The sequence below is a fragment of the Acartia tonsa genome, chromosome 5 (assembly GCF_053477335.1).
Source record: "Acartia tonsa isolate MP-2025a chromosome 5, ASM5347733v1, whole genome shotgun sequence".
Lineage (NCBI taxonomy): Eukaryota > Metazoa > Arthropoda > Copepoda > Calanoida > Acartiidae > Acartia > Acartia tonsa.
Window position 1 is genome coordinate 5766865 of NC_137264.1, and position 13084 is coordinate 5779948.

Sequence of the window (13084 nt, forward strand, 5' to 3'; positions counted from 1 at the left end):
TTGCTTCAATGATTTTTATTATTTCTTATAAGATATAAAACTCTTCTTTTTCTTCATATTTTTATGAGTGCTGAAGCGGTTAAATACATAGGCTAAATTTTTAATTAGTGCTTTTTCTGTATATTGCTAGATGACCAAGTTTGGGTAAGAAAGAATGCTCTGCTGGGTTAGGGTATGACCTTGGAGGTGTACGTATAGTAGACCGACTCAAAATGCATAAAATTTTGGTGCATTATTTTAACCCATTTCTTTTATGACAATTGACATCAAAAAAAGTGTTCTGGTAGTTTTTTTTTCAGCAATATGTCAATTTCGATTTTCATAAAAAAAACTATGGCTTTATATAACTTCCTAAATTCGCTTTGAAGAGTAGATTAAAGAATTTAAAAAAAAAACGATTTTTAAAGATTTTGATCATAGCAAGGGCTATCCTCAAAATTCTGACAATTTTGGACATTTTAGCAAATTCAGGTGATTTTGACAGTTATTTAAGGATAACTATTTAATGGTCAATATTTTTATAAACCGTTTTTTGATTCTTAATCTCTTCAGGAAGGTAAATAAAGTCATAATTTGAAAGAAGAAAAAAATTTCTTCTCCAGAGGGAACTCTTCCCCTTTTTATGAAAATAAAAACTGACATATTGGCATTGCTGAGAAAAGCTACCAGAACATTTTTTTTGGGGTATCAATGGTCATTTTATCATAAAAGGAATTGGAACAGCACGTCCATTGAATTATAAAAAAAAATGGTAATTCTGAGTCGGTGAAAAGTATAGGTTTAGATCCTCACTGTAAATTTGAATTAATGCCATTATGTGCGACATCTGTAATTACGCCAAAAATGTCCATTTTTAGGTAGATCTTTTTTGAAAAAGTGTTTCATTCTTCCACCAATTTAAAAAAAATGTTTAATGCTCCCACATCATCTCTATCACCTTTTTAAAAGCAAAGATTTTTTTATAATTAGGGTCAGTCCGTCCGTCCGTCACAGTTAGCTTTTTTCGTTAATTTAAAACAGGTTAGAATTGTCCTATAGATTTCAAACTTTGCATGATGATTTCTTTAACAGTTAGGTAATCAAATTGAAAGAACAGCAACTCTATAATCAATACCAGAAAGTCTGTGCGTCCATTTAAAACATTCTGTTTTTTTCCTTTTTTGACAAAAAAATTTATCAGTTTTGCAACAAATTTACTTATAATTTTGTATAGACATTTGCATTAATATGCATCTAGGACATCCCAGGACATAATTCTGAAAATTAAATAGCCTAAAACCATCATACGACCTCAGTGACCTAAAATTTGTAACCCAATTGGTTCAGTAGATAATGAGATCTTAAGCTTTAGACATAACACCCTTACTACTTTATTTAATGAGATATATAGGTACTATTTTTTTAACTAGCGGCTACGCCCCTAGAGGCCTCTAGGGGGTACTTGAGGATGGGGGAGTCAAATTTTATAACCCAATTTCTTTTTTTATATTTTAAAAGAAAAATTTGTAAAAAATATTTTTTGGGGGTGTACAAAATTTTTTTTGGGGGGTTGGGGGTGTCCCACCCCCAAGAAAATAGTTATAAACCTTCCCAGGACCTATGGGAAGCTACCTGTTAAGGAGAACCCGATCGGTTCAGCGGTTAGCGAGATCCTTCGTTACAAACACACAGAGAAACAAACAGACAAACATCCTGTTACTTTAGTATAAGGATATTTGGTACTATATGGTATTACTACATTTATTAGTTAAAATTTTGGTACTATATGGTACTATATTAGTTAAAATTTTGTGTACTATATGGTACTATATGAAAATTTTTATGTACTATATATGTACTATATATTTGTAAATTTTGAGTGGTCACTCTGAATATTTAATATATGTATATTTAATTGCGTTTTACATTTCAATATAAGATAATCCTTTTATAGGTTAGGTAATTATGAATATTTAATGAAGAAATCACATGAGATTAACTTTGAAAGGTACTCATATCCTCAAGTAAAGATTAAAAATTACATTATTTATTGATAACCATCATTGGGTTTAATCAAATATAAACCTATTAGGATTTTTAAAAATCCCAATTCAATACAACAATGTAAAAAAACAGCGGTACATAGTTACAGTGTCAGTCAAAGTGAGGGAAGCGTGTTTTTGTGTTAAATAAAGTTGACTTCACTAATAATTTGCTTATTTCTTAGGTATACATTGGATATTTTAAAATTTGCATCAATAAAAAGTGATCTTATCTTATAAACTAAATGATAGAAACGGATTTTAAATGATGTAGTAGATTCATTTGTAATTAGATGTATCAAAACCCATAGGACGACTGGATGTATTCTATTAGTTTTGCCACACAAGAAATAAAAAACGGGCAAGAATATGTTGTACAGGGATTTACAGACTTTCTACTACTTTTTAAAAGCGAAGCTTTTCTATAATTAGGGTAGGTCCGTCCGTCCGTCCGTACGTTACAGACAGTTAGCTCTTTTCGTTAATTTGAACAGGTTAGAATTGTCCTGTCGAGTCCAAACTTTGCATGGTGATTCCTGTAGTAGTTGGGTACGATTGAGAAGCCATAGCAACTCTATAATCATTACCAGAATGTCCGTACGTCCATTTAAAACTTTTTAACGACAAATTTTTATGTGATCTAATTATCCGATTTATCTGATTTTGATATACTGATTCCTGGGACAACAAAGTACAATATTATAAGCGAAGCAACTCTATAAGCAAGTCCTAAAAATGTTAGTATGTCCATAAACATTATTCTGTATCAAGCATTTTAAAACAAATTTACTTACAATTTTGCTTCAACTCTTATACATTTACAATCTGATTATTTAGTTCTGACACTATACAAGTGTAAATGTACGTTTATCCTACCGTTTCAGTGAGTCGTTTTTATGGATCTTGTTATCGTTGTTTTTAAAGAGACTTTTTAAAAGAACATTTGACTTGGTGGAAAAGATACAAACAATAAACTTTTTTTTGTCAAATATCGTAAAAAATACAGGAATTATAACTTGATTGGTTAATTTAATAATTCTTTTGTTTTGTGGGGCTTTATCGTCTGAGGAAAATCTGAACGGACATAATTAAAGGATTTTTAGAGTAGTTTCGCTACCAAGATAAAGACTGAAAACCACGTGAAACCATCCTATTTTTCAATCCGCTAGAAAAATATCCATGAAACATTTAAAGAGAGTTGTTTATCATCCAAAAATTTCGCCGGGTGAAAAAATAGAACGAGGGTGCTTTTTAAAGACACATGCACACATCCTTTTTTACGGGTCAGCCAGATTGGGAGCAGGGGGCCCCTCATACAAACTCAAATAGCGCGCGAGAAGGACCGTAAAAGTTTAGAAAATAGGTTAGACACAGGGAAAGAGGGATGGATAATTACGCCAAGTAAATGCTATAGTTTCTATTTTTAAACAAAATAAATTATGAACATCACTATTTCATGTAAAGAAATAATCAAAACCAATCTTATTCTTTATCCATCCTCCAAAATAACGTAAAGTAGTAAAGTTTTTTTTTGTCGGAAGCTAAAGATCTCGGAAACTGCTGGTCCGAATAAGTTGTGCTTTTCATGGAAGCTTCATATACGTCTTTGGGTGGTTTTAGGCTATTTTTCTGACTTACCATACTCTAACATAGAGGCTAGGGGCAAAGAAACAAGTACTAATGGTGCTATCCTCTTAGAATTTTTTCTTTAATTTTGAAAATTGATAAACAATTTTTCGAAGAAGTTAATAATTCAAGAAGAATTATATGTTTTAAAGAAAAATCAACCAAAATATGCCTATCCTATATCCATGCTCCAGCCTAGATTACGAAGAGGGCCCCTAGCCCCCCCCCCCCCCCCGTCCTGAAGCAGGCCCATAACATATGTAGATTTCATATATTCCACTCCCTCAATACTTTCTAAATAAATCAATAAAGATGAATAGATTCATTATTTAGAGAGTTATATTTTATCATGTACATACAATTTGACCTAAGTTTCTAATCATTTAAGATTTCACAATGGAAAACATTTAAAAGAAAATAGTTAAAGTTGAAACAAGGATGACAACATCCTTATAAGCGAATCTCTAAAGCGGTTGGACAAACGAATATTAACACTTGTAGAGTGTCAGAACTGAATAATCATTATAAAAATGTATAAAAGACTATGCAAAATTGTCAGTAAATTTATTGAAAGCTGCTTAAATACAGGGCTCAGTATTCCAAAAATTAGATCAATCGGATAAATATATCTTATAAGAACTTGTTGTTAAAAAAGTTAAAAATTAGCTTGTTAAAAATGGACGTGCAGACATTCAGGTAACTATTATAGAGTAGCTACGCTTTCTAAATGGTACCTAACTTCTACATAATTCACCATGCATAGTTTGGAAATTGATAGGACAATTTTAACATGCCTAAATTAAAGAAAAAAGCTATCCGTTCCGGACGGACCGACCCTAATTATAGGAAAGCTTTGCTTTTAAAAACTTATCTTGAAAGTAAATATTTTTTTAATGTTTCATCATAAACCATATACCTATAATATTGTTGTTTTTTGGCTCCTAATCAAAATACACGGCTAAAACTTTTAGACAACATTCCCATCACTAAGTAGCATAATCAACTTTAAAACATCCATGGCGCTCAGACTGCTTTTTAGCAAGTTTTTGGCTATTTATTATTTTGCAACTATTTCAGGTGTGTTTCCTCACATGTGCCTGGTGCTTCTGGGTATTGGACTCTTCTTTACAGCATGGTTCTTCGTTTATGAGGTAACATTTTCAGTTACCTGCTACCTACCCGTAGCACATCCGCTCGTCGTCAGGGAGGCGTTAGGTTCCATTCTCGGCTTAACACCGAGTCTTAAAATATTTCCTACTGCTGCTATGACAGGTGCGCGTTATTATAAGTTAGAGTTGGATGAATGCCTTGGCCTAAAGCAGGCGCAACTCATTACCATGCACAGTTGGGACTTCCAGACAAAGGTCGTGCAATTTAAAGAGTTGGTGTTACTCAACCTAATACCCCGGGAAAGAAGAGATTTGGCTCCCCGTAGTTATTCTTGGCTGTTGGACCTGACAACATGTTATCATGCATAAGGATGAGATATAACAATGGCAAAGAATGTTTTTGTTATGGGTCAGACAGATACTTATAGCTTTAAACCTTGGTGGGACTAGGATAGATATATATCCTTAAAAGGAAAACAAATTGCTTTCATAGGTTATTGAGATCTTAAGCTACAGACGGACAAACAGTGTTTAACTTTGTATCATAGATATTGAAAAGAAATACGATTATGTGGAGAGGTTGTGTGATTTTTATGCATTGTAAAGCTACTCTATAACAATAATATTCCAAAACGCCTTACATCAATAATACCTAGATATTGACAGTGGTTATGCCTTTTTCGAGATATATGAAGTTGCAGTCTTTTTTAATCCTATAATACAAAGAAGTAAGTTTTTATTGTCCGAAACTTAAGATCTCAGAAATTGCTGGCCCAAATGGGTAGTACTTTTCAGGAAAGCGTTATTATAGTCTTGATATGGTTTTAGGCTATTTTTGACCTTACTAATCCTCCCATATATGCTAGGGGCGAAGTAACTTATTATGGATATAAACTACCTAATGTTTTAATACATATTTGAATTAGAAGATTTTTTTTACAGATTTTATGTCCATTGACATAATGGAACACAAGAATAGGTACTGAAAGGTTTCGTGATATTTTCAGTTTTAAAAACAAACCTTTCCTACCTCTGTTCGTTGATTAAGGCATGTTAGAATAGTCCTAATCACTGTGGGCTAGAATTGAATCAAGACAAAAGTAAGTGCCGAGCCCTGGGACCTATGTATGGTGAAAATAGACATAAAACCATGATGATTCCAGGTAAAACCAAAATATTTCAACGGGGGCTTTTTGAGAAAATTAGATTTGAAAATTTCAAGTTCAATTTTCACCCGCTAGGAGTTGCCGCATAATCATGACAAGAAAAGCAAATATTATTTATTTTAAATTTTGAACAACTTTGCTTTTATGAAGTCCTTCTTAAAACCTCTCTATGTATGATTTATTTTAGGCTGAATTTTCGTGACCTTTGCAAAGCAAAGTTGTTCAAAATTTAAAATAAATAATATTTGCTTTTCTTGTCATGATTATGCGGCATCTCCTAGGGAGTGAAAATTGAACTTGAAATTTTCAAATCTAATTTTCTCAAAAAGCCCCCGCTGAAATATTTTGGTTTTACCTGGAATCATCATAGTTTTATGTCTTTTTTCACCATACATAGGTCCCAGGGCTCGGCACTTACTTTTGTCTTGATTCAATTCTAGCCCACAGTGTAATGCTTTCAAACTTTTCGTGATATTTTTTGTAACATTAAGACGTAACAACTCTGTAATCATTAACTTTAGAACGTCCAAGGTTGAATTTGGTTGCTTTTTTGACGACATGTTAAGATTATTCATTTTTCTTGAATGGCGAATCCTAAGAAGACTAGTCACAGTCAATAGGCTTCTTTGTAATCAAGGCTTGAAATATAAATACACCCAGGATTTAAAGCATTTTTACTACATTTTTTATAAAAAAAATGCTGTCACTCTTTTTTGCTTTTTATGGATGTGTCATACTTGTTATTTGTTATTCTACTAAATTAATCTTTGATCCAGGTAACCTCCACGAAGTTCACCCGTGAGCTGAAGAAAGAGCTGATGATTTCCAGTGTTGCCTCTGTCTTCATGGGCTTTGGTACACTCTTCCTCCTTCTCTGGGTTGGCATCTATGTGTAAGGTAAATAATCTGGGAATAGTCCCTTTCGTGGCAACGCTCCTTAAGGGGAGATTCGTCGTATTTTTAAAATACTTTCTTATAGGTTATTTTAGGTTAGGTTAGGTTATATTGGGTTAGGCGATTGCCCCCACAGGGTTAGGCAATTGGTCCTGCAGGGTTAGAGCCCCCCGTAGGGGCTAGAAATAGGAGAAAAGCTACTGTGAAAAATACGAAGAATTGCGTGCGTTGCCACGAAAGGAACTAGACCCAATAATCTTTTTGTAGCTTGGTGGAAAAGTTAGAACACCGATAGCTTTTACCAACTTTTTAAGATTTCAAAAAGTACCCAAAAATTTAAGCAAATGTATTGAGAGAACGTGTTAATAAACTTTTGGTTACTAGCTTAATTTACAGTCAAATGTCCCCTCCCTCAGTGGGTAAATTTAGTTTCAGTCTTAATTTATTTATTAGGTATATCTTAATTATCACAAATTAGATATTGATATGGATATAAATGGGATATAAAGGATTCGCTTATGCTCTATTATAAAATTATTCTAAATGAGGGGTTATAAATAATATATTTAACATTTTTATTCCGTATTTATCTATTTGTAACTAAAATAGCTCCTAGAAAAAAAAACAATTTTATTTGACCAAAAATAAACATTTAAATCCCAAAAATGACCACTTCTATTTTAAAGTTCTCTACAACTATGGGGAAGGAGATGTAACTAGAAACAAATTGGGGAGGTTCAAAAATGGTTCCATTGTTTTTCAAACAGTGGCTGCACAGTACTCATTCAGTCCTGTATTGCCTGCTTTTATGTTCATGATACTGAAAATAAAAATGACTTTAAAAACTTGTCTAAAAGTTGTAAATGCACAGTTAACTTCCTGCATAAGATTGTCCCATCAAACAGCTTTTTGTCTGATTCGTGTTGTTTAGGCCATTCAGATCTAAGGGCCTGATAAGCCTATTCTATCCTTAAAGTTTGTCGACCCTTAGATTCAAGTGAGCAGAAATAGTTAAGTTGGGATAATTTTCATAGTACATCCAACAATGCTCGTTAAAATCAATTCGCATTTAAGTCTTAAATTTTTAAAAACAATTTAAGAAAATTAAATTTATTGTATTTTCTATTATGAATTTGAACATATTTTTTTTCTTTATTTAATACGATGTTGTTCTTTAATAGTTGAAATCCCTCACTCTATGTATAAAATTTTATCCTTAATAAAAGTAATAAAATGTTCGTCTGTATTTCTGTCTGTCTTGTGTGTTTCACCGTAAAATCTTGATTTCATTTTATGTTCCGTCTTTTAAATATGTTGCGGGAAAGTTTATAGCTATTTTTATCGGAGAAGGGGACAACCTACACCCTGACAAAAACTATCCCCCCCCCCCCCAATAAAAAATACATTTGAAACTCTTAAAAATGAAAATAGCCGCTGGTATTGATTTTATTTTTTAAATGATGTCTATTGGCAATATGAATAAAATAATTTCTTTAAAACTGAAAAGGGAGGGGTGATCATTTTAGAGATCTCTTAATCGTTAATAAAAAGAACAGACAGAAACATCATAAAAATTTAAACTATACATATCTTCCTTGAAAAGAATGATTTCGATGCTTATTTAAATAAAAAATACTTTGTTTTATACTACGGTGTTATTTTATTGTGTTCGAATATCTTCCTTTTCAAAATGAGCCTTATATGTATTATTAGTTGCTTTGTCCCTGGCCTTTAGTAGAGGTGGGGGATTGCAAAAAGCCTAAAACCATCTCTAGGTATTTATAGACCTGAAAAATAAAACTCATTCGTACCAGCAATTTATGAGATTTTAAGTCTCAATAAAAAAAATACTACTTTATATTATAGTGTGGAATGCATGGAAGCAATAATAATATAAAAAAGGACATTGATAAATTCCTAAAATGCCTGAATTATCCTAAACTATATAAACTGTCCCTACGTATGTAAATATTAGGGCTGGGCCATTATATAATACCACTGTTCTACCAGTTTTCATACGACGCAGTTCAAATTGATCCTTAACTCACAAGGACGCTCATTTCTCTTTTTTTATTTCTTAGCTGTCCAAATTTGAATGTCCTTTATTGCATTTTCTCATACCTAAGAAAGTTAGGTTAAAAAATCCTGAGAAGACACGATATAAAAGTTTCGGGTATAGTCCCTTTCGTGACAACGTCTCTTTAGGGCTGTTCGTCGTAATTTCACATTAGCTTTTCCCCTATTTCTATCCCCTGTGGGGGGCTCACCTAACATAACTCTAAATAACCTATCAAAATCCACTGTGAAAATACTGCGAAACGCCCCTTAAGAGGCGTTATCATGTAAGGGACTGAAAATGTTATTTAATTTTAAGACAGGAATCATTTTAATCTAACCATTTAATTTAAGGTTTTTTTTCTTGAAGACAAAGGGAAATTAGCCTGTTACTGTTGCACAAAATAGCAGTTGTATTTCACGAAGAAAAATAAACTTAAGGCCTCTACTTTTAAATCTAATCTTAGTAGAATAAAATGAGCAACACAACGTGCTTGTTTAGGCTTAATATAGATATTCTTACCATATATAGGTCAATAATAACGTGAGCTAGATCTCCTGCAATCGAATGACTCCCCGAAAATAAGGACACTTAGTTGTAGAGGAGTGTAAATATACAGGGAGGGAGGGGACATTGGGTTGTTTATTACACTAGTCGCCAAAGTCTTACAATATCGTTTTTTTGTTTGTTGATTAACCAACTTTGGGGACTTTTAATGAATTTTGATTAGTTTGTACATTAAGTCGAGTTTCCAAACGTTCAACTGCTATTGTTAATATTAAAGGGGTAGTTTTGTGTATCACGGTTGGGGATGTACTAACATCAATTTATCGGTCATTGTCCTATCCCATCAGATCCTTTTTAAATATGTTCAATGTTTACTCTTTACTTCTCCATCAGTCAAATAACCAGACATAAGAAGAGTTGAAACATTATGTATTAAGAGATTTCGACGTGGCAAAAAAACTTACTTTTTATCATGAAAATTAGATTATATTGTCCGTACTACGACTGTTCAAGAATATTTTGATTTTTCTTGACAAAAAAGTTTGCCTTTCCTGATAAAGTTATAGATAATGTTACATACATTTTGGCTATTTTTCAAAACTTTTCTCGTATTCATTCGAATCCGGTGGATAGCAACCGGTTCTCATCCATACGAAAAAACTATGTCTAGCATCGTATTATATCCAGCTTTCTACGAATATAAAAATGTACAATTATAAGATTAAAACCATTTTTTTGAGCCCGTGCCTTTGGCACCTCGGGGCTAAAAAACTGGTTTTAATCTTATAATTGTACATTCTATATCCGCGGAAAGCCGTTTATAATACGATGAAAGAAATAACTATTATCATATTATGGAAAAGATAAGAAATCAAATAAAAATAATTTCACAGTATATTCATTGGTGGATTTTTCATGACAAATTAGGAAAAAATACTAAATACTATTATTAATTCATCGTTTTCTAAATTTAAATTGTGAATAGTTATTTCGTATTATAAACAGCTTTCCGCGGATATAGAATGTACAATTATAAGATTAAAACAAGATTTAATCTTATGATTGTACATTTTTATATTCGTAGAAAGCTGGATATAATACGATGCTAGACATAGTTTTTTCCTATGGATGAGAACCGGTTCCTGTCCACCGGATTCCAATGAACACGAGAAAATATCTTATATTTGCATGAATTGAACATAGACTTTTTCTTCACACTTATTTAATTTTTCTTACTAACATAATTTTATTCATTGTCAATTAATGAAATTTTTGCGTGTCTCTTTTTTTCATTCATATAAGTATTATAGCTAGGTACTATTTTTTAGTATTTTTAAAAGTCCATATAGGAACCAGAGGAAATATTTAAAGTAGTTCAGAAAACAAAAAGCATAGGTATTCAGTAAATGTAGTGTTTCGTTGTCAATTTTGATAACGATAGTTTAAGTTCAACTGAAGGAATTTTACCATATAACGTTACGCCTGTCAAAAACTTTTGAATAAATATGCTTTTAACATACTTAATATATCCTATTATATAAAGTACTAGTGGCTTCGCCCCTAGCCTCTAGGGGCTTTGCCCCAAGAGGTGATCAAAAATAATTAAGGTGAAATTCGTAAAAGGACCAAGGAAATCTCCTGCAAAAAAAAAAATAAAGGACCAAGGAAATCTTCTGCAATAAAAAAAAATGGGGGGGGGGTTGGGGGGGGGTCCCACCCCCCCAAGAAAATAGCTTAAAACCATCACAGGACCAGTAGGTATAATCCCTGAAAAGTAGAGCCCAATCGGTTCAGCGGTTACTGAGATCTTAAGCTTCAGACGGACAGACAGACGGACAGACATCGTTCTACTTTGTATTATAGATTAAGCTTTTTTTTGTCTGAAGCGAAGTATCTCGCTAAGCGCTAAACCGGTATGGTTCTCCTTTACAATGAAGGTTCTTAAAGTTCTTAAAGGTTTTTAACTATTTTTGGGAAGTGTATCTTCGCCCTCCAAATAAAAGATGACCCTCTTTTCAAAACTCAAACTGAAAATGGGGGGGGGGTCTACTTTTTCCCCTCGCACCTTAAGTGCCCCTAGAATTTCTAGGGGCGCACCCACTAGAAATAAAATACAAGAACGTATAGGGATAGAAAGTGTTACATTTCACTAGTCAATAGTTGTTGTACAATAGTTTTCCTTAAGAGGAAGCATCTCTTGTGACTGCGTACCATTTGGTTGGTAGGTGATTTATTGGATCTACTGCAGTTCACGGTAGAATATTGCTGGTAAGCAATATTTCCAAAAATCTATGAATTTTAAAAGCTGCTAGCTGCCAAACGGCTGAACGTACAGATCATGCCCGCACACCGTTTTAAGCGGCATAAGAATGCTTACAAATAATCTGGAATAGCCATAAATCAATAATGCATAATTATCTCGCAGTGCAGAGAAATGCGCGAAAAAGACCTATTTTACGCGTTTTTGTTCTTCAGTGAAGCTTTCCCTGTGCATAATTGGATCTTATTATTTGTAGGCCTTCTTATGCCGCTTAAAATGGTGTGCGGGTATGATCTGTACGTTCAGCCGTTTGGCAGCTAGCAGCCTTTAAAATTCATAGAATTTTGGAAATATTGCTTACCAGCAATATTTTACCGTGAACTGCAGTAGATCCGATTTATTTTGTAATGTATTTCAAAGGATTTTTGTTTAAAGTATAACATTTGCAGAACTAAATGAGTTCTCCCTTTTAAGGAAGCTTTACATAGCTATTTTTCTGCCCCCTTCTTAACCCTTTTAAGACACGAAATTCAAGATGCTAGGGGCGCGATTTTTGTAGTTAAAATATAGCCGGTCAACTTAAAATATTTATTAATGGGGGGGGGGGGAAGAGGAGGTATGGGACATTAGACTGTAACAAAAGTTTATAAACACATTCTCTCATTCGTTAGCCTAAAAACTTTGGGCGGTCTTGTTAAATCTTGATAAGCTTGTATAACTTATCAGTCTCCAAACTTTCCCACCATTAATTTTAATTTACGTAAAAGGTAAAGTGTTTATTTAATTTATACCTTCCATTGGCTAATCCCTATAGAATATTAGAATATCCATATTAAGCCTTGTAAAGTTGTATATTAATATTTGTGTGTGTGTGTATAGTCCTACTTGATCTGGTGTGTCTTCACTTACACATAGTAACATATTTACATATTGCTTTATATTCACAAAGAAAAACAATAGCAAACAATTAAAAGTGTCAGGAATCTTAAAGGATAAGACAATGGACGATAAATTAATGTTTATCCCTAATGATGATAAACAAAATTATCCTTTTTTGTATCAACAAAAGTATTCTAAGGTTTTAAGCCAATATATTATAGAACGTGGTTACAAAATTTGGTGTACCAGTGTAATTTACAAGCCGTTGTCACCTCTCTTCCTAATTTAGAGTTGTTGTTAAAATACGCTGTTTTTGATGTGAAACCTGTGCGGATGTGAATGTACATCACTTGACCCAACCACTTTGAAAACTTGATATTTCTATAAACTATACATAATACATATATGTATAATGTATATATAGAATAAGATTTGTTAAAATATGTTCCAGCTAATTTTTAAGTGCCTTGCTTAATAGCTAATGATTACAGTAAAACACTAGAGGGGGAAGGGGTTAAATAACAACCCATCCCAACGAACTTGTGCTTATTCTCAATTCGGTCCTT

The 13084-nt window shown here is 32.8% G+C and overlaps 1 protein-coding gene across 1 annotated transcript in view; it reads left to right on the top strand.

The window, feature by feature from the left end:
* kud (oligosaccharyltransferase subunit 5 kud) overlaps positions 1-13084 on the top strand; it is an 81964-nt gene that overhangs the window by 66801 nt on the left and 2079 nt on the right. The window contains exons 2-3 of the mRNA XM_080159991.1: positions 4725-4798; positions 6699-6819. Of these exons, the coding sequence (XP_080016117.1) occupies positions 4725-4798; positions 6699-6818 (194 nt within the window). The 3' untranslated portion in view covers position 6819. The remainder of the gene's footprint in view (positions 1-4724; positions 4799-6698; positions 6820-13084) is intronic.